Source organism: Gopherus evgoodei, chromosome 5 (genome assembly GCF_007399415.2).
Source record: "Gopherus evgoodei ecotype Sinaloan lineage chromosome 5, rGopEvg1_v1.p, whole genome shotgun sequence".
Taxonomy (NCBI): domain Eukaryota; kingdom Metazoa; phylum Chordata; order Testudines; family Testudinidae; genus Gopherus; species Gopherus evgoodei.
Window position 1 is genome coordinate 31947394 of NC_044326.1, and position 23100 is coordinate 31970493.

A 23100-nucleotide genomic window follows, 5' to 3' on the forward strand; every position below is an offset into this window, starting at 1 on the left:
ATAATGTGGCAAATCAGTTCTCTCTCTCTCTCTCTGTACTTAGAACTGCTTACTGAGATGCACTAGCTCATATATTTGAACTATAACAATGGCCTTGCCTCTGGGATGTACACTGCTCAGTAACTGTTAGATAGCTAAGGAAAAGGACTTACATGTCTGTGCAGAGCATGAGAATAATGCCTTGCGTTTCTCTCCATTACTACTGAAGAATGGGTAATTACATCTCTATGCTGAAAATTCACCTACAATGCAACTACCTTAAAACGAAACTTGAAATGGGATGTCAGAAAAGAAAGTGGAAATAAATATGGTCTAAATCCAAGAAAATTTCAATTTCCGGTATGTTAACTACCCAAAAGAGCTTTATAAGACTGAGCTGAACTTATTGGATACTGTAACTGACAGAGGATTTATGGGGCTATTGGAGATTTTAAGTACTTCTGCAGGAATTTCCCCCAAGATCAATAGCTCATGTGAGATGGTTAAAAAGAATTTTAAAAGGATCCCAAGAGAGCAACTGCCAGAGCATTAAGTCTCTGCTGTGCTAGTCCATTTAGTGTAAGAAGAGGAAACTGGGGGCAAACCTCAAATTTTCACTTTTTCTTCCACTCATTATCAGCAACACATATATTGTCCTGGCAATAGGCGCTGGCTCCGTGGATGCTCTGGGGCTGGAGCAGCCATGGGGAAAAGTTAGCGGGTGCTCTGCACCCACCGGCAGCCAAGCTCCCCTCTCCTCACCTCCTTCTCCCCACCCTGCCACCAAGCATGCCGCATCGCCGCTCCTCCCCATCCCTCCCAGTGCTTCCTGCCCCCCCGCCACCTAACAGCTGTTTGGCAGTGCTTAGGACTTTCCGGGAGGGAGAGAGAGGAATGGGGACACGGTGCGCTCAGGGGAGGAGGCGGAGAAGAGGCAGGGCCTGGGCAGGGACTTGAGGAAAGGGGTGGAATGGGGGTGGGAAGGGGTGGGGCAGGGACTTTGGGGAAGGAGCAGAATGAGGGTGGGGTGAGGGCAGGGCAGGGGCTGGGGGGTGAAGCACCCACTGAGGAGAGGGGAAGTTGGCACCTATGGCCCTGGCTGGTTCAAATCTAATGCTCTACACTTCAAAGGAAGCAACATAAATGGAGTATTTCATATTTGGGGGATGGAAGAAATTAACTCAAAGGGGGACTTGTGAGAAGTAATCATTGACTCAATAGGAAAGGCATGGCTTTGTTCCTAAGATGCTATACAAACCAGGCTCCAGTCTGCCATTCAGCAGGCTCTCCTGCACCTGCGTGGAACCTCACAAAGGTCAATGGCCAATGTGGAGCCAGCTGCAGCAGTGGGGCTTTAGAAGGCAGTTCTAGGATGTGCTGAAAAAGCGGACACTGCCAACTAACCTGGAAGGGGGGTCCCTTTTCACAATTACTCATGGATATAAATGCTGCTTCTTGCATTTGTTAGGGGACTATTAGCTGACAATTATGTTTGTTTAAAAGAACTGAATAGTGGGCTATAGGCATTGATACACTTCATTGACCTGGGATTTTAGGATATTTTGACCTGGATATTAGGAAACACTATTTCACTAGGAGGGTGGTGAAGCACTGGAATGGGTTACTTAGGGAGGTGGTGGAATCTCCATCCTTAGAGGTTTGTAAGGCCCGGCTTGACAAAGCCCTGGCTGGGATGATTTGGTTGGGTTGGCCCTGTTTTAAGCAGGGGGTTGGACTAGATGACCTCCTGAGGTCTCTTCCAACCCTAATCTTTTACGATTCTATGATTTCATATAAGTGATAAATTTCCCAGGCAGGGCATGTGAAATGTGACACGCAACTTTCTCTAACAATAATGGGAGTGAGCAAGACAAAATAGGTTAGGTAATATCCTTTATTGGACCAACTTCTGTTCCTGAGAGAGACAAGCTTTTGAGCCACACAACTCTTCAAGTCCTGGGACCTGACATGGCTACACTCCATACAGTAATGAGTTGTGAATCTTATTCTCCATGCCTGCAAGAGGGACAGAGGGTAGAGCAGGGTGGTGATCTCAGCCCGTGAGGGCCACAAGTTCTGACCTATCACGTGAGGCCAAGGCCCATCACCAAAACAATTTACATCTAGGAAATGTCCACTTTAGTCTCTTAGCCGCACTGGAAACTGGTCGTGAATTGTGACGAGTAAGCAACACCACACCAGTACCTCAGTTAGGTCCCTGTGCATTCCTACTCAACCCACTGTGGCCTGCAGGCGCTGAGAGGAAGGCAAAAAATTCCCTGGTCCTCTGCCAATTTGGCCCCGGGGAGAAAAAATTCCTTTCTGACATCCTACACAGGTGATTGGCTAGACTCACAGCATCCGTCAGGCTGGGTTCCCATTCCTATTTCAGATGGGTAGGGTGGGATGCTGGAACTGAGCCAAAAGAGGTTCCACCTGGCCCTGTGCTGCGTTAAATCCTGAGAGCTGGGGAATGCTGGCCAATTAGCCCAGTCTCCCCTAGCTGGCCAAGGGGTGCCAGAGACTCCCATGGAAGGAGCTACCTATTTTCACCTGGCAAGTGCCTCCTTCCCTTGTTACTGGGACTGCCCCCCTTTCACCACTGGCCCCATCAATTTCTACCACGTTGACATGAGCGAATGGCATTTCACATGGAATGCTAAGCCACTAGAGCAGCTTAGAAATCCAATTTAAACAAAAATATATTAAGAAACAGCCACAATTCTATCAAGTCTCCTTATCAGTTTAACTGGTAACTCTCACTTCATGACTGTAGATAAATGCAAAACACTTTCTAGATCTAAAACTCAAATGTATGTTTATAGGTTTCTTTCATATGTCACTGGAATCAACCAGGTAAGTAACTCACTCACTGTCCAATTGTAGCCACAACCAAGGAAGTGTCTCAAGTTCCAAAGATAATTTAAAGGGAAGGTTTCTCTAGTTTACACTTTTGTAATTGTCTCTGGGATGTCTAGGGGAAATTTAGAAGAGGCAGAGGGAAGAGATAACTTTGAACTGCAGTATGTCCATGACAGCAAAAACATCCGAGGAGTGGGGTTATAAAATTTTGATCCCATAAATGAAGACTGGGTATCAAATAGCTTTCTGGCTGCTGTTTTCCTACAATTACTTGCTTATGCAATTTATCTTGTTTTGAGAACAAATGTGAGTAGATTTAGCTGTGCCTGGTCTGAAAATAACCAGGAGCAAACACAGGATGAACAATTAAAGGAAAGATTGCTCTGCCTAGAAATGCATCAGCAAACAGATGAGCTAGCTTCTCTTCCACATACTGAGTTATGGTAAAGAGTGTATCCTCAGAGAGTTAATAGGCTGCTCTGTGTTCTATCTTTTTAGAGACAGCAGACTTAATAATTTCTAAGTGTCCAATGAGAAGGTGTCCTCTTTTGTTATAGGCATTATCGCATATGTGCTTGTCTGTTGGATCTTAGGTCTGCAAAGCACTTTAGCAAATTATTAGATTTAAGCATGTGAATAGTCCCGTTGACTTAACAGAACTACTCATGTGCTTAAAGTTAATCATGAGTTTAAATGGTCTTTCAACCCAACCATACAAAGTGCTGACCTTCTGAGGCCTTGTCTTCATTAGGAAAAAAAGGTGTGTTCTTAACTTGAATTTACCAAGTTGCGTTAACCTATGTGGGATACAATCCTAGATAAAACAACACTAGGGTCCCCTGTAGCCTTTAACTTGACCTGCTAACTTGTTTGAAGCTACCAACTACCTTGTCTTCACCAGGGTTTTACTTCAAGGCAAGAACACAGCTTTTTTTCTAGTGACAAAACAGCCTGAGAGCTGCTGCGTGGCCTCAACTCCCACCGTAGTCAGAAGGCATTCAGTACCACATATGACCAATCTCTTAGACTATGTGCACATCCAGAAAAATAGGTGTGTTCTTACAGTGAGGTAGCTCACACGTTGTAAGATCCTAGTGTAGACAGGCTGAGTTGTAGTTTTACCTTGATATGCTAACTATCTATTGTAAATATCCATATGTTCTTCCTGCTGTATAAACAGCCTTACAGAATGCCAATGTAAAGTCATTATCTAACCCAACATTAAGATACTTATAGTATTTCACAGTCCACTAATCTATACCTGCGGTATGGATGCTGTGATGCTCTCCTGGGGCATGCAGAGCTATAAGCCATTGATTGTTATACCTCTCTGCCTCAACAAGAGAGAACTTTGCTCGAGCTTAAACTGTATGATAGTTCCCTGACACATCAGTTTGTCTGCCTTGCCAGCAAACTCCTTGAGACTCTGCCAGTCTAAACCTGGCATTGCAGGTGAGATTCAGTTAACCTCAGTTCCCGAGTTCCCCGAGACATCTCCTGCAGTGTCCAGTCCCTCTCACTGGACACCTAGAAATTATTAAGTCTGCTGTTTCCAGAGAGACAGAACACACAGCAGCCTATTAACTCACTGAGGATACACTCTTTGCCTAAATATACAACACTAAGATGGTTTATGGTGAAAAGAAGAATAGGTTTATTACTAAAAAACAGATTAAAGTGATACTAAGGAGAAAGAAACAGAAAATGATTACAACACACCCCCAAATAAAACACATTGCTAGTGTCCAAGACTTAACTTTAGCAAGCTACAATCTTTGCCTATACAGTTTTCTCATTTATATCAAACTAACAGCAACTCCAGCCCTTCCAGTAGGATGATTCAACACACACAGAATCATATTGTGCTGTCCCCTTTGTGATGAATAACTGAGGGATTCTCTCTCCTTTTTAATAGTCCATAAACCTCTGGCATGTGTTCTTTTGAAGTGTATCCCCAGATAAGCTTAGTCTCCCCATCTGTTTGTCTCATCCTGTTGTCTTATCCCCCTGTGGACTTGTGTGTAAATGTAACTTCTATCTCTCGCATCACCTTGCTCAATTACGTTGGAGACACAGGCAAACCAACATCCCTTTGTCTAAGACAAGCTTTCTTATCAAGTCTGCCTCTGAAACATATTTTAGGAACATATGCCCAGCACACATACATAACTCTTTATGCACCATCCATCCATAACTCACACAATCATATTCATGACCAGTGTGTCAGCAGTTATGATGCTTTTACTCAATACACTTTTATAGTACAATAATATTGTATGCAATCTGTCAATTCAATTGCTTATTTTGGAGGGGGTTTAGGCCTCCTGTCCTCCCCTGGGGTTGTGTAGACCGTCACTATCACAGATAGATAGAACTATTTTGTGCCTTATTTATACCACAGTGTAAAGGAATGCTCAGGTCACGTAATATAATCCACTGCTGTACAACCTCTGTTAAAGGATTGCATGAGAATGCAATACCTTAAGAAAGCTAGGCTAAAGGGTGCTGTAGCAACTCCTAACTCAGATACTATTTTTTTCCTGATTGTAATATCTCAACCCTAGCAGCTATAATACTGCTTAAATAAATGGGTGTTGGAGATGTATAATTTAGAAAGTCACTGAAAAATGGTACTTATGTATAGTATCCAAAACTAAAAGCTAGAATGAGAAAAAGGTTACTGACACTAGAGCCTGTACTTGTAATTTCTTTTCTACATTTAATGGCTCATTTACTTTTAAGCTTTAGTACTTTTTATCAATTCTTACATTACAGGCAAAATGTAAGACATTTCAGATAAACAAGGGGACTTGAAATAGTAGCTTGAATTTAGTCCAATTTTATATTGTAAATCAGCATTTATTTCCCTATTATTAAAAGTTGTCTGCAAACTGAATGCAGTTGGCTAGGACCAATAAAATGCCATGATGGATAAACAACAGAGTAAATGCGGAAGTTAAAGGCAAAAAAGGCATCATTTTAAAAATTGGAAGTCAAATCCTGCTGAGGGAAATAAAAAGGAACATAAACCCTGGCAGGTCAAATGTACAAGTATAAGAAGACTGGCCAAGAAAACATGTGACGACCAGCTAACTAAGGACACAAACACTAACTGCAAAAATAAATTTTGTTGTCATTATTATTTTTAAGTACATTAGAAGCAGGAAGCTTGCCAAACAGTCAGAGGGGCAACTGGATGATCAAGATGCTAAAGGAACACTCAAGGAAGACAAGGCCATTGTGGAGAAGCTAAATGAATTCTTTGCATCAGTCTTCACAGCAGAGGATATAGGGGAGATCCTCACATCAGAGACATTCTTTCTAACTGACAAATCTGAGGAACTGTCCCAGACTGAGGGGTCAATAGGAGGAGGTTTGGGAACAAACTGATAAATTAAAGAGTAATAAGTCACTATGATGAGATGGTATTCATCCAAGAGTTCTGAAGGAGCCCAAATATGAAATTGCAGAATTACTAATTATTCCAGGGGGAATTCTGCACCACTGCACATACGCAGAATTTATGTTTCCTGCAGATTATTTCTCTTCACAAAATAATACATTCTGCTGGAGAGATGCTGCAATTACACCCTTCAGTGACCAGATGCTGCTGTGATGCCAGAAGAGAGGACAGCCAGCTCACAAGCCCAAGCAGCCAGCCGTGGAGAGGGAGAGAACAGAGGTTGCTTTTCTCACAGTGACATGCCTGCTGGGCCAGGACAGAGGGGACAGTATATAGGGGGAAAGACAGAGTGGGGCACACAGGGCTGCTGAGGGGGGTTACATACACTGGCATTCAGATGGGCTAGTGGGAGACAGACTGGGGCACGGGCACACGAGCTAGTGGCATGACAGCTTTAAACCAAGGGCTGAATGGGAGTGGGATGCAGGGACACAAGGGCAACAGGGTGGGGAGGTGCAGGACCAGCGCTAGGGGTTTTAGCGCCCTAGGTGCACGGCAATTTCGCCGCCCCACGCCCTGGTCCCGCGGCTCCGGTGGAGCTGCCGCAGTCATGCCTGCGGAAGGTCCGCTGGTCCACGGCTCCGGTGGAGCTAACGCAGTGGTGCCTGCGGGAGGTCCACCGGAGCCACGGACCAGCGGACCCTCCGCAGGCACGACTGCGGCAGCTCCACCGGAGCCGCCTGCCGCCCCCTCCCGCAAAATGCCACCCACCAATAATCCTGGCGCCCTAGGCGATTGCCTAGGCTGCCTAAATGGAAGCGCCGGCCCTCGGGAGATGCAGGGAAAAATGGGGATGAGACAGATGTGCCTGACTGAATGGGAGAGGCTAGGGGTCAGCCAGGAACTCCCTAACAATCTGTTCTCCTCTTCCCCCCAAAAAAACCCTTATTCCATACTTCTCCTCCCAATGCCTAACAACCCTCCAGGTTCACTCCTAGGCTCCCAGCAATTACTTCCCTCTCCCTCAGCTCCTCCTATACCTTTGACTCCGCCAAGCCTTTGCACTGTTTCTGAGGGGTGAGGGAAATAGATTTCTGTATTGCAATTTAAACAAATTATTACTCAGAGTTATGTATTAATATGCCTAGTACAGAATCTATTTGTCAAAAAACTAGGGCTGTTATGCAAGTAAAAAAATTAATCGTGATTAATCGCGCGATTAATCGCAATGCTAAAGAATAACAGAATACCATTTATTTAAATATTTTTGGATGTTTTCTACATTTTCAAATATATTGATTTCAATTACAACATAGAATACAAAGTGTACAGTGCTCACTTTATATTTATTTTTTATTACAAGTATTTGCACTGTAAAAAAACCCAAAAGAAATAGTATTTTTCAATTCACCTAATACAAGTACTGTAGTGCAATCTCTTTATCATGAAAGTTGAACTTACAAATGTAGAATTATGTATAAAAAAACCTGCATTCAAAAATAAAACTATGTAAAATTTTAAAGCCTACAATTCCTCTTAGTCCTATTTCTTGTTCAGCCAATCGCTCAGACAAACAAGTTAGTTTACATTTGCAGGAAATAATGCTGCAGCGTCAGCATCATCTGAAAGTGAAAACAGGCATTCTTGTGGCACTGTTGTAGCTGGCATCGCAAGATATTTACATGCCAGATGTGCTAAAGATTTACATCCCTTCATGCTTCAACCACCATTCCAGAAGACAGGCATCCATCCTGATGACGGGTTCTGCTTGATAACAATCCAAAGCAGTGTGGACCAATCCACATTCAGTTTCATTATCCGAGTCACATGCCACGAGCAGAAGGTTGATTTTCTTTTTTGGTGGTTTGGGTTCTGTAGTTTCTGCATCAAAGTGTTGCTCTTTTAAGACTTCTGAAAGCAAGCTCCACACCTTGTCCCTCTCAGATTTTGGAAGACACTTCAGATTCTTAAACCTTGGGTCAAGTACTGTAGTTATCTTTAGAATCTCATGTTGATACCTTCTTTGTGTTTTGTCAGATCTGCAGTGAAAGTGTTCTTAAAATGAAAAACATGCTGGGTCATCATCCGAGACTGCTTTAACAGGAAATATATGGCAGAATGCGGGTAAAACAGAGCAGAGAACATACAATTCTGCCCCAAGGAGTTCAGTCACAAATTTAATTAACACTTATTTTTCTAATGAGCATAATCAGCATGGAAGCATGTCCTCTGGAATGGTGGTCAAAGCATGAAGGGGCATACGAATGTTTAGCATATCTGGCATGTAAATACCTTGCAATGTTGGCAACAAAAGTGCCATGCAAATGCCTGTTCTCACTTTCTGGTGACATTGTAAACAAGAAGTGGGCAGCATTATCTCCCTTAAATGTAAACAAACTTGTTTGTCATAGCGATTGCCTGAACAAGAAGTAGGACTGAATGGACTTTTAGGCTCTGAAGTTTTACATTGTTTTGTTTTTCAGAGCAGTCATGTATCAAAAAAAAATCTACATTTGTAAGTTGCACTTTAATGACAGAGATTGAACTACTGTACTTGTATGAGGTTAACTGAAAAATACTATTTCTTACGTTGATCATTTTTACAGTGCAAATATCTGTAAGCAAAAATAATAAACACTTTGATTTTAATTACAACAAGAATACAATATATATGAAAATGCATAAAAACACCCAAAATATTTAATAAATTTCAATTGGTATTCTATTATTTAACAGTGCAAATAAAACTGTGATTAATCGTGATTAATTTTTTTAATCGCGATTAATTTTTTGAGTTGTGTGAGTTAGCTTCGATTAATCGACAGCCATACAAAAAACATCTCCTGAATCTTTTTCTTGTTTCTATTGTTACAGACATACCTGTTGATAGATATTTTGAAATAAATTACCAAAATAATTGAAACTAGTGTGATTATTTTGTGTTATTTTGACAAATAAATATGCAGAATTTTAAAATATTGTGTGCAGAATTTTTAATATTTTTAATTTTTAATATAATTCCCCCAGGAGTATATTAACTGTGCTATGCAGCCTATCGCTTAAATCAGTCTCTGTACCAGATGACTGGAGGATTAGCTAATCTAACACCTACTTTTAAATATGGCTCCAGAGGTGATCCTGGCAATTACAAACCAGAAGCCTAACCTCAGTACCAGGCAAATTGGTTAAAACTGTAGTAAAGAACTAAATGATCAGACACATAGATAAACATGATATGATGGGGAAAAGTCAACATGGCTTTTGTAAAGGGAAAACATGCCTCACCAGTCTATTAGAATTCTTTGAAGGGTTCAACAAACGTGGACAAGGGTGATCCAGTTGATATAATGAACCTGGATTTACAGAAAGCCTTTAAGAAAGCTCTTAAGCAAAGTAAGTTGTCACAGGATATCAGGGAAGGTGCTCTCATGGATCAGTAAAGACGGGAAACAAAGGATAGGAATAAATGGTCAGTTTTCACAAGGGAGAGAGATAAGTAGCAGGGTCCTGCAAGGATTTGTACTGGAGCCAGTATTGTTCAACATATTCATAAATGCTCTGAAAAAGGGGATGAAGAGTGAGGTGGCAAAGTCTGCAGATAAATTACTCAAAATAGTTAAGTCTAAAGCTGACTGCAAAGAATTACGAAGGGACCTCACAAAACTGGCTGATCAGGAAACAAAATAGGAGATTAAATGCAAAGTAATGCACACTAGAAAACTTAATCCAACTTTATATACAAAATGATAGGGTCTAAATTAGCTGTTGCCACTAAAGAAAGATCTTGGAGTCAATGTGAATAGTTCTTTGAAAACATGTGCGATGGTAGTCAAAAAAGCTAACAGAATGTTAGGAACCATTAGGAAAGGGACAGATAAGTCAGAGAATATCTTTGTGCCACTATATAAATCCATCTATATACATTTGATTTTAAAGCCAATCTATGATTTTTGGTGAGCCTGACTCATGATTTGTGAACATTTGGGATTGGCAATACTGCCTATATGCAGTAAATAGACCCAGCAAGCAAACAAGGGGTGGAGGCAAACCTCACACTAACAAGTACAGAAGACAGCATGGTGTCTATAACCAGAGGAGAGAGAAGCTTGCCCTGGGTTTTAATTTTCAGAATAATACACTTCAAAGGTTTACAGGCCTATAAAGACAGGGCCAGCGTGCTGGGGAACAATTTGTATGGTGGGGGTGCTGGGAGCCACTGAACCAAACTGTAAACTCTGTATATGATGGAAATCACATCAAGCCAGGAGGTACAGCAGCACTCTCAGCACCCTAGTTCCAGCACCTATGAGAGAGGGGACTGAATCTCACACGTGATAAGCAACTGACTCAATTGGATTGTATACAATACCACTGTATTATAGAAGTGGATGGAATTGGGTCATTTCTGAAAGCTAATGACACTCTGGTGACTAATATCATTGTGAAATGTCTGTATTAACACTATAGGAAGAATTAAGAATACTCATTGATATGTTGTTTTAAAGTGTGTGGCCAAACCAAGGAAGGAACAGTTCCCACCTAGATGAGAATGGGGCAGCTCCTAAGTAAATCCAGCCTGGTAGATTCAAAACAATGAAAACCCCATTTACAAAGGCAGGGGTGAGAAGCCCACAGGAAGGGAATAACTGTATGAGGTCAGCTTCCTGGTGGACTCAGAAAGCTGAGGGCTTCCTGCCTTCTGAAGTAAAGTCATTGAACTTTGGGAGATATAAGCAAGGATAGAAGCCATCTTTAGCATCCATCACTGGACAGACAAGAGACCAGTACTCTTGCCCCATGAGAAAAATGAGTCCTTCAGCCAAGGGTGGGGGCAAATGTTGAAGTCTCTGGCAACTGAATATAGGTGAGGAACCTGCTTTCACCTAGGAAGACATGGGAAGCTAGCACCTTGTACTATTCTGGAAGATCCTGACTGAGGGAAAATCAGCCATGGCTGGGAAGAAAAATAACTGAGATAAACCATCTTGAACAACATGTGTGTCTTGCTAGATTTAAGTTTTAGACTTTTAGATGCACTTTAACTTTTATTTGCTTGTAACCCTTTCTAATTTTATTCCTCTTACTCATCACTTAATCTATGTCATAATTTTAATATATTTGGTTTATTTTACTATAAACCGAATCAGTGTGATGTTTATAGGGAAGGGTGAATTCACACTAGTTAAGTTAATAAGCTGTGATATGTCTGTGTGTCTTTAAGGGAATGAACAAACCATATTATTTCTCTGAACTGTCCAGGAGAGGGATGGACTTTGCAGAGCACATGGTTTTGGGGAAAAATTGGAACGAGTCACCCTGCAAGTCGTAACCAAAGTGGATGGAAACCAGAGTGAGCTGCTGGGGTCAGAGCTGCTGAACTAGGGCTGTCTAGCACACAGATGCTCAGAATGTGACCTGCACGCTGGTAAGCTGGTTTGGAGCAGTCCAGGTTGGGAGCTACAGCAACAGAGCACTGTGAGGCACCCAGGGTTACAGGGCAAGTGGTGACACAAGGCCTCATTGGTCTGAACTGCACCCCAGAATATGACACTTACCTATTTAGGAACCTAAGTGGCTGATTTTTAATGGGACCAAGGATTCCTAGCTCCCTTGCCTCTTACATTCCTGGCTCCCATTGAGATGGGAGGGTGTCTTAGGCATTCAAGTTTGGAAAGTCTAGCCTGAATCTTTAATGCTCACAAAGGGCTTTGAAATCCTTTAAGATGCCTTGAAAGAGATTAACTTTTCCTGTCTACATGGTGATCCGTGTCAATACTGTATGCCCATGAGAAAAAAAAATCATTGCTCTAAAAATGTAATCCTAGTTTAGATGTAGTCTCACGCTGCCTCATTTCTGTAGAACATTGAACCCTTCTATGGAGTGCTGAGATCAATCATTGTACCTGCCTTACATTTTACCAGGAAGCTAGACCTTAGATGGCTAACACATAGGCTACACCTAAAACTTCGGTCGACCTAGCTACATTGCTCAGAGCCATGAAAAACTTCATAACCTGTGTGATGTAGTTAAGTCGACCTAACTCCCACTGTAGATGCATCTAGGTCAACAGAAGAATTAATCTGTTGGCCTACCTACCACCTCTTGGGTGGATTTACTAGAGCAGGGGTTCTCAAACTGGGGGTCGTGACCCCACAGGTGGTCACAAGGTGGGTACAAGAGGGTCGTGAGCTGTCTGCTCGGTGGAGCTGACATCCACAAGCCCCCATTAAATTAAATTAACCCCCCCATTTTTAATTTACAGAGGGGCACAGTCAGAGGCTTGCTGCGTGAAAGAGGTCACCAATACAAAAAGTTTGAAAACCACTGTACTATAGCGATAGGAAAAAACTAGGGCTGTCGATTCATCACAGGTAACTCATGGGGGCAGTGAGAAGTGGCGGGGGATGAGGGATGTGCTGGCCGTGGCTTTCTGCCTCCCGCATTGGCCTGGGACAGTGAACCGCCACCAGTGGGAGCCGCGATCGGCCGAACCTGCCGACGAAGACAGACAAACAAATTGGCCCAGCCCACCAGGATGCTTACCCTGGCAAGCCACATGCCAGAGGTTGTCGACCCCTGCTATAGAGCCTAAAAGTCCACTCAGTCCTACTTCTTGTTCAGCCAATTGCTAAGAGAAACACCTTTGTTCACATTTGCAAGAGATAATGCTGCCCTCTTCTTATTTACAGTGTAACCAGAAAGTGAGAACAAGTGTTCCGTGGCACTTTTGTAGCCGACATTGCAAGGTATTTATGTGCCAGATATGCTAAACATTCATATGCCTCTTCATGCTTCAGCCACCATTCTAGAGGACATACTTCAATGCTGATGATGTTCGTTAAAAAAAAAGTGTTAATTACATTTGTGACTAAACTCCTTTGAGGGAGAATTGTATATCTCCTGCTCTGTTTTACCCACATTCTGCCAAATAACATACAATTTCATGCTATAGCAGTCTTGTATGATGACCCAGCACAAGTTCATTTTAAGAACACTTTCACTGCAGATTTGACAAAATGCAAAGAAGGCACCAATGTGAGATTTCCAAAGATAGCTACAGCACTCGAGCCAAGGTATAAGAATCTGAAGTGCCTTCCAAAATCTGAGAGGGAGAAGGTGTGGAGCATGCTGTCAGTAGTCTTAAAAGAGCAACACTCTGATGCAGAAACTACAGAATCCAAACCACCAAAAAAAGAAAATCAACCTTCTGCTGCTGGCATCTGACTCAGATAATGAAAATGAACATGCATCGATCTGCGCTGCTTTGGGTTGTTGTCAAGCAGAACCCATCATCAGTATGGATGCATGCCCTCTGGAAAGCTGGTTGAAGCATGAAGGGACATATGAATCTTTAGCGCACTTGGCACATAAATATCTTGTGACACCGGCTACACCAGTGCCATGCAAATGTCTATTCTTACTTTCAGGTGATATTGTATACAAGAAGCAGGCAGCATTATCTCCTGCAAATGTAAACAAACTTGTTTGTGTGAGTGACTGGCTGAATAAGAAATAGGACTGAGTGGACTTGTAGGCTCTAACATTTTATGATGTTTTATTTTTGAATGCAGTTTTCTTTTGTATACAATTCTACATTTGTAAGTTCAACTTTCATGATAAAGAGATTGCACTACAGTACTTGTATTAGGTGAATTGAAAAATACTATTTCTTTTGTTTTTTACAGTGCAAATATTTGTAATAGAAATAAATATAAAGTGAGCACCGTACACTTTGTATTTTGTGTTGTAATTGAAATCAATATATTTTAAAATGTAGAAAACATCCAAAAATATTTAAATAAATGGTATTCTATTATTGTTTAACAGCATGATTAATTGTGATTATTTTTATCATGTGATTAATTGCTATTAATATTTTAAATCACTTGACAGCCCTAAAAGACCCCTTCCAATTGCTGTAAGTGTCTACAGTACAGCACTACAGCAGCATAGCTGCATCGCTGCCATAGGTTGCCGGTATAATAGACCAGGAGAGGCTAAACTTCTAGCGCAGCCATTGCCACCGGACACCAGGTTGTGAGTTTTTGTGGTTTGCACAGGCTAGGAGTGGGCTTCTGCTGGAGGAAATTTTTGCTTATTATTATGCACCATGCAGGTTCATGGGCAGCTAAGAAGGCAGTATCTGCTCCTCAGCTTCTTGGGTTTCCTGCTGGGCAGCTCAGGGTCTCGGGAGGGGAAACGCAGTGCAGTGTATTTCTCATTTGGCAGCTGGGGCTGGCCTGGAGCTCCTCTGGCCATGGGCGGGAGGTGTGGGTGGGAGCTCAGGATTCCGGCTGCTGGTGTGGGTGGCATTCGGGGCTCCGGCAGGCAGAGGGGTGGGGCCTTAACTGATGTAGGATGCCAATGAAGGGAGTGCTTAAGCAAAGTAAAGCCCTGTCATAAACAGATAGCTAAGGGTTAACGTCTCTTTCACCTGGAAAGACGTAATCTGAACCACCTGACCAGAGGACCAATCAGGAAACAAGACTTTTTCAAATCTGGGTGGAGGGAACTTTGTGTGTGAGTCCTTTGTTCTTGGGTCTTCTGCCTGTATGCTCTCTTGGCTATGAGGGGATTTCTGTTTCCTGCTTTCTAATCTTCTGTTTCCAAGTTGTAAGTACAATATAGTAATGCAGTAAGGTTTCTATTGTTTTTCTTTTTGTATTTACATGTCTATAGTTGCTGGAGTGCTTTGAATTGTATTCTTTTTGAATAAGGCTGTTTATTCAATATTCTGTTAAGCAATTGACCCTGTATTTGTCACCTTAATACAGAGAGACCATTTTTAGGTATTTTTCTTTCTTTTTATATAAAGCTTTCTTTTTAAGACCTGTTGGAGTTTTTCTTTAGTGGGGAACTCTAGGGAATTGAGTCTGTGCTCACCAGGGAATTGGTGGGAGGAAGAAGTCAGGGGGAAATCTGTGTGTGTTAGATTTACTAGCCTGACTTTGCATTCCCTCTGGGTGAGGGAGGAAGAGAGATTAACTCTCGGTACTTCTGTTTTCCAAGGCTGGGAATGGGGAGGGTGGAGTCCCTCTGTTTAGATTCACGGAGCTTGCGTCTGTGTCTCTCTCCAGGAACACCTGGAGGGGGGAAGGGAAAAGGTTTATTTCCCTTTGTTGTGAGACTCAAGGGATTTGGGTCTTGGGGTCCCCAGGGAAGGTTTTGGGGGGACCAGAGTGCCCCAAAAACTCTAATTTTTTGGGTGGTGGCAGCTTTACCAGGTCCAAGCTGGTAATTAAGCTTGGAGGTTTTCATGCTAACCCCCATATTTTGGACGCTAAGGTCCAAATCTGGGACTAGGTTTTGACAAGCCCCCATTCAGAAAAGCACTTAAGCATGTGCTTACATTTAAGCATGTGACTAGTAGTCTCACCAACTTCAATGCACATAACATTCCCATAAGCCAATTTTCTCTACTGACTAACACAGTCCACGTAACTGAACAGCCAAACAAAAACAATGTACATCTTGCACAGATGCCTAACAATCACTAGACACACAGGGTCAGATGGATGCCTGGGGGAAATGAGTTCCAGAGGGGCAGATAACCCCAACTGAGAATATTCTGGCATCAGCCTCCAGGAGTTCAACCCTGGGAAAATATAGCAGAAGGATGAAAAGACTGTTTTGTGATTAAAGCACTGGGCTGGCACTCATCTCACTAATGGCTTTTTGCTTACCTGGTAATATCATTACATATTTTAGTAGGATATCTTATGCATGCCAGGCTCTGCTCAAGAGACTAAAGTCTGGAATAGACTGAGACCCACTGGTGTGGCTGCAAGGAGAAGTTTGAATATAATGAATATCTGTAGAATGCCTAGTTCTTGCCAGTCATGTCAGAATCTCCTTTTAAATGAAAGTTGATCCATTTTCCTTATTGCTGTCCTCTGAAAGCTCATTTGTATTTCTCAAGTTGTCTTAAATAAAAGGGACAATCCTGAGAAGTGCTGTAACTCCTCTTGTAGTCAATTGCAGTTACAGAGTACAATTATAGAGTTGTCGGTACGCTGTACGTCTCAGGATTGGGCCCAAAGTTTTTAATGAAAATTGCCATTTCATTCTAAGTTGAATGTTATTGCAATACAGAGCAGAAATACAAAGAGTTGGCAAGCACAATACAGACAGTATGCCAGGACTGTAGTAGTATTTGCACTAGGTTGGGTCCAATACAGAAAGCTAAGTTTAATTACTAATATGTAGTTGACCAAATTCCACACTCAACTCCAGACATGAAAGCTCCCTATTTTTAAATCCCTGTTGATTTGAATCCATTGGGGTTGCATAGCTATGTATCTGAGAGCAGAAGTGGTCTTTGTATCAGTCAAGCACAACTACAACTGTGTGAAAGCTGGCAGTTTACATTTTACAACATGCATTTTGTGAGTCCACATGCCCGGTGTTTTGTTTTCAGAACTCAAACTCAAAGAAAAAATCAGCTGAAACTGCTAATTTTACCTTGTTTTGGGTTTACATAGTTTCCACCAAACCCATAGATTTCCCCAGGTTCCAAGGTCCACTTGAAATTTGGATATAGTTTGCCGCAAGGTTTGTGATTTTGGCAAACTGGACCCAAATTTCAGGTTTGCATGGATTTCACTATGAAAGTTTTATATAGACTTAATAAAAATCCATTGAGCAAGTGTTTGTTTTTCTGCCTTCCCTTTCTAGGACACAAATCTGAGGCATCCAAACACCGACTAGGAATATTTTACACAAATATTGGTGCACACACACATAGTATTGCCAACACCAAGCATTCCTAGGTCCTGAGTCAAACCCTCCAAAAATCTTGAGTTTTATCAAAAACAATCTCATGATTTTAAAACCAACCAACCAACATTTTTGAAACTTTACTGTTCATGTTTTTAAGCTTCGCTCTGGAACCAGAACAACTAGACACTTCATTTTATTTTTTTTTAAAAATAGAGATTCTCACATGATCCAGGAGCTGGAACAACATCAGATATGCAATAAAAATCATGGGAGTTGGTAACAGCGTGAGGTTTGCCACCCTTTCAGTGTTGTATTGCCAAAAAGACTTCTTCACATCATAGGCATATATCAAGCATAGGAAGCTGGAGGTCCAGCTAAACTCTCCAGTAGTGAGAAAGTACCTGTGATTACTGGTTGTTTAAAATGTGAGGGGACTGATGTATTGAAAACAATGGTTTTGTTTGTTTGCTTGTTTGTTTGTTTTTGTGGGAAGAAAATCAATCTACAGCTTTCTGTACCAAGATATGAATATCTTTTCTACAGTGAAGCTCTATTTAGTCACTTGCTCGGTCTATGCCATAAGCAGGGCTGGCTTGCGAACTCTTTAGATTCTGGTACTTCAAACTCATACAACTCTATTATACAGTATTTAAAATGAAATTAGTCATCTTCCCACAGCCAAACTGATGTTCTCTTACATCACTTGCAGATAGTTATTAATAACCACTGCTAATACTATCTGACATTTATTTTGCACCTTTCATCCCAAAGGTTTTTCTATGCTTTACAAGCTATGCACATACAGGCAACCTTAGCCTCTTCCATGCAAAAACGCACTTGGTTGAAAGTACAAAAGCTATGCCATAATCTCCCTCCTTGTGATCAGAATTAGCAGTGATACTATTTGTAAGTATGGAACAGATGGGTCTAGGGTCTCCCCACAAGATTAAAGGCCCATCCCCTCAACTGAGGGGGAGATGAACCACTAGGCCCAGTCCACAAGTTAGTACCGGTATGTGGGACAATGAAAGAAAAAACAGGAATGGGAGTGAAGCACAAGGTTAAAAATGAGGGAGCCTGAGGCTCTTGCTGAGCAGAGAACCCTAGACCGTATCCACTGCTCCTCAAAGGAGTCTAAGGCATCAGTGGACACTGCCTAGAGGAAATCTGCCTGGAGACATGATTGGATGGGGGACTGGAAATAGTCCCTAAAGTCAGAGTAACCCACTCCCAAGCTTCCTCCTCCTCATGTGATAGATGGACATTTTTGCCAGTGCCGGGAGGAGATTGGCAAGGAGGTCCTGTGACTTTGTGGGGCCATGGATGGGGTGCACATGAATTAGGAGATGTGGGAAAATGTTCAGCCAGAATCTCTTAAATTATGGAGGAGCTGGAAGTGGGGCTGCAACCCCAATACACACACACCCCCCTCCATCACTGAAATATTGACACCTCTGGGGTGGAAGGCAGCTCTTTAACCACATATAGCAACGTTATACATTAGTTTCAGGTTAGAGGTGGAGATGAATACAATATCCAGTTGAAATTGAAGGGGGGAATTTACTGTAATGTAAATTCCCAGACTGGAATTTGGTCAGGAGAAGAGGACCAGTCAAAGGGGCATCTTTTTAGTTGCTAGGCCAAAATCTGACCTATTTAGACAGATTTTCCAAACAGAAGCCAAAATTTTCAGCTGGCCTCACTCTGGGCTCTGAATTGCATATGCGATGTTGCCTGCTGAAATTCTGAGGCCACTTTTTGAAAAACTGGACCTTTTATGAAGCCTTCTAGCGTAGTGTTTTATTGTGTTTATTTAATTTAACATTGCTGCATCAAGAATTTAAAAAACAAAACGGCAAGAGACTTCAGCCCAAAACCTGCAATGATTTCTGCATAGGTCTAGCCTTTATAAGTATCTCATTGCAATAAAAAAAAGTGCATAAGGGCCACATCCTACAATTGTATGAATTTACTCTTCAGATGTATTTTTATGAGCTTCAAGGATAAATCATCTCAGTTTTAGATGATGTAGCAGTATCCAGAGGATGAATCCTATCAAAGACAAAGAAATCATACCAACCTTCCCATAAATGCAGTGGTGGAATTCTAACAAAGAGCTCTGAAAAGCCTCACATATCACTGGCTAAGGACTTCAGTGGTGGGGAGGAATTTGCACTCAGGTGAATTTTTACCCACAGTGAATAAGAACAGACACCAGATTTATTTTTCCTAGTCCAGAGACAAACTTTACAAAATACTGTTGCTGTATTTTGGGACAGAATAAAAGACTTTATCTCAACATTTATTTGGAATTAAAGATGCTTTAAAGCAAAATTTTGATATGACTTAAATGCTTGTGGAAGGCAGTGTGCTGAAAGCCTTAGAGAATGAAACCCTCTATTTATCTACAGAGAGTTTCACCAGTATGTTTCACCACTCTGCTGCACAAATATGCCTCAGGTCTGATCTGGCAGGATCACCTGAAAGGTTGAGATGGTGATCCTATGAACTACTGGTGCTGTAAACAATCAAGTCTCACTTTTTTAGAATAAAACTAAGTAATAACCTTACTATTGAAAAAAGCAACAAAGAGTCCTGTGGCACCTTATAGACTAACAGAAGTATTGGAGCATAAGCTTTCGTGGGTGCATCTGACAAAGTGGGTATTCACCCACGAAAGCTTATGCTCCAATACTTCTGTTAGTCTATAAGGTGCCATAGGACTCTTTGTCGCTTTTTACAGATCCAGACTAAGACAGCTACCCCTCTGATACTTGACAACCTTACTATTGTTTTTCAAATTGAAAAAATGACAAGAACTTGAAAATTAGCTTTTGAATGTGATCCTTATGGATCAAGTACTTCAGTACACCCTGTGGGGTGTGTCATGGAACAGTAAGTAGAAGAGGTGTAAGAGGCTGCTGCTATTTTGAGTCCTCAGCCAAAGATAAAGTGGACCAATGATGGTGGCTGAACCAGTAGGTAGAAAATAAGGAGCCATTTAAATTAGTCTTCCAGTCACCTTTTGTGCAGCGTAGTAATGGGGCAAGGGAGCAGCAATGTCAGGGATAAATAAAAAAGTGAACATAATTAAGTCATAACCTTACATGCTGATTATTTCTAGGTACTTATATGGGCCTCATCCCTGCTGTGTTTGAGTATCTCCTAAGTAATGAAATGCTACAGATATGTGGACAAGTAGTTTAAGTTTACTATAGAATCAAAATGTGCATTCATGTGCAAAAATGTGCATGCATGTGTGTATGTAAAATAATTAGAAATAACCATTACTATACACGTGCACAAACACAAAACACTTGTGTATATCTGTGTGGACAGCATACATACAACACACACTCCATATTTGTCATTATTTAGGGATAACTGAAGAAGTCACCAGTAGCAAAATACAGTATTCCTGCCCAGTGAACATTAATATTTTAATGATTTCCTATTGCTTTATGTTCATACCATATTTGTACACGTGGCAATTTTAACTGAAGTTAGTACTTTTAAATTAATAATGAAAGGAGTGGAGGTTATTAGATAGATTAATGGACCGTGTGCAGTCATGTCTCCATGGATTGTGTTGAGTTTGCATAATATGTGGAAACAGAGCACGTAAACCTGGGTTGGAAGTAGTTTGTTTTTTTCCTTTCATTGACAAAGTGTAGTGTACAAATAGCTTGAAGGACAGATACTACTGCTACAGGGTTTGGGGCTTTCTAAAAACTTTGACATGCTGTAAGAAGTGGCCAGGCTAAACCACTGATTGACCTCTGTAACTCAGGATTAACTGACAGGCTCTATATTGAGATGTGTAAGCGCCCAGTGAGGTAGTTTAGTGACTTGAGTCCACTCTGACTCCCTGTACCTATCCTTGGCTAAGGTAATTGAATCTATTTTTTATTTTCGCAAACATACCTGATACATGTAGCTATGCAGCATATGCTATAAGCAGTATTGCATTCCACACGGCGAAGTTATCAGACGTGTAGGCAGTATTACTTCAACACCAGTAAAAGCAAACAATCTCTGATCCTTAAGGATTTCAGATAAAAGCCGGATAATATCCTCCCGTCTACCCGACGTAACTTCAGAATTACAGCTCTCCCTCCCCTAGTTGTTATAATGAGGCCATGCTGTGCGCCGCGACTTGAGCGCTAGCCGCAGAGGCAACAAGCAATCTAGTGAGGTTGATTTGCAGTACCCTGAGGGAAAGCGCTTTGAAAAGAAGTTTCTGCACATAGGTCCCCCAAGTGTTTCCTTATGAGATAAGGTAAAACTCCTACCTCTCCTCTTTTCTGGGGGGAGAGGGGGTCATCACGAGAGGCAATTTCCAAGCAGTCACCACCCCATCCAGGCCCCCTCGCCCCAAAGGCGCTGAATGAACAGCAAGATTTACCTTGGTGAGCTGGGCAATCTTCTTGCACATTTGCAGGTGGAGTTCCTGGTTGCATTCCTCTGCCGAGCTGCAGTGAGCGGCTTCAGCTTCGTTGCAAGTCCCGGGCTGATGAATCTTGTTTATGCCAGAGGCCATCAGACATGAAAGATTTTAATCTGTCTGTAAAACCAGATGTAAAGGGTGTGTGTGTGTTTGCTCTAAGTACTGTACTGCAGTTCTGGCACCGCTCCCCCCTTCCCGTCCTGTAGCACTAGAGGAACTTCAGCCCCTACACCGCTGCCCCCCTCCTTTCTATGCAGATGTCCCGATGCTTCAGCCGAACACTCGAGCGAGGAGCAGGCAGACAACATGTGCTCCTCCTGCTCAGGATTTTTTTTTAAATTCTTTCTCTCCAAATGGTTGAGCTTCCGCCACGAGAAGATGCCGATGGCTGGATGCTACAAATTCCCCAGAGGAGACGCTGAGCCAGCCTTACAGCCAGCAGCATAGGCGTTGCTGGAGATACATTGTAGAGGCGGTCTGCCGGCTAAATCGTACCACTTGCTTGGCGAGGGTAGGGGGCACAGGCGGGTGCCTTTGGCACTTTGTTGAAGGCTCGATTGTTTTATGGCTCATCTCCACGGTGCATCGGCAAAGCGAAGTACATCTCGAATCTTGTCAGTTTCCCTTTGCTCCGCCACTCCCGCGTGGGATGGAGCAGCTCCTTCCAGTCCGGGAGCACGTAGGGGGAAAGTTGAGCAAGTTTGGGTGGGAAGGACCTGGCAATTCCAATACTTATTACGCAGAATTGATCAGTTTCCCTTTGGTGCATCAAGTGCAGAAACTCTCTATACACTGGTAGGCTGCAGGGGAGGCACAGTGCCTAGGTTCCATCTGCAGCCCTGGCTCCCCTGCAGGGAATTTAGGCTTCCAGACTGCAGAAGAGGCATGGGAAAGAGGGGTGTGAAAGAAAGACAAAGTGGCACAAAAGGTTAACAATGCTAGGAAGGGGAAATGATTGAGAAGGGGGAGAGGAGGAAAGGGCCGGTAAGGATGAAGATAAGGTAAGGAGATAATGCTACAAAAGCAAAGGGAAGTATTTTTAAAAAGGAGGTGGAGAGAGGGAAGGAAGAAGAGAAATCGGGAGAAAGTCAGAAGAAACGCAAGGAGAAGGAAGGAGAGAAGGATGAATAGGCAAACTGGGAAAGACAGTCCAGACCCCAGGCTTTAGAGCATCCTTTGAACTTCAGCCAGTGCAAAAGATTCCAAAGGTGGAGGCGGCAGGCCCCTGGTAGTCAGGGACTCCATCATCTCCCAGGTGGCGGTGCTTGCCTTCAGGGGACGCTGTGCTACTCCTTCTCCCTGCAAGAGTCTCAACCGCTTCACTCCCCCGGGGATTAGAGGGGGGAGACACCAGAAGCCGCAGTTAGTGGGTGGTGGGGAAGAGGAGACCTTGCCTAGGGGGATTAGAAATGGGTGGAGTGTGAGTGAAGAGCAGAGGAAAAGGCAGCCCCAGGTAAGTGAAAAAAGCAGGGAGAAGACAGAGATCCCTGGGAGCATAGGTGGTGAGTTATACGGACCCGTGGTGCCCGTGCTCTACCAATATTTAAGAATGTTAAACATGCATATGACTTTTTTTTCCAATTTATTTTATAAATAAATTTCAACTAAACAAAGTTCTACATTTATTCTGTTACACTTGGAAATAACAATAGTATTGTTTCTTAAAATTAGGCATACTGATGTTGGTTG

The 23100-nt window shown here is 42.4% G+C and overlaps 1 protein-coding gene across 7 annotated transcripts in view; it reads right to left on the minus strand.

Annotated features, from left to right (window-relative positions):
• Nucleotides 1-22087, minus strand: part of FAM184B (family with sequence similarity 184 member B) — a 96352-nt gene extending 74265 nt beyond the window's left edge. The window contains exon 1 of one of the 7 annotated variants that reach the window (XM_030563884.1): nt 21370-22086. In XM_030563884.1, the coding sequence (XP_030419744.1) occupies nt 21370-21504 (135 nt within the window). In that variant the 5' untranslated portion in view covers nt 21505-22086. Of the gene's footprint in view, nt 1-21369 lie in introns of all 7 variants that reach the window. The other 6 variants (XM_030563880.1, XM_030563879.1, XM_030563883.1 and 3 more) reach the window with 6 other exon arrangements.
• Nucleotides 22088-23100: the final 1013 nt, after the last annotated feature.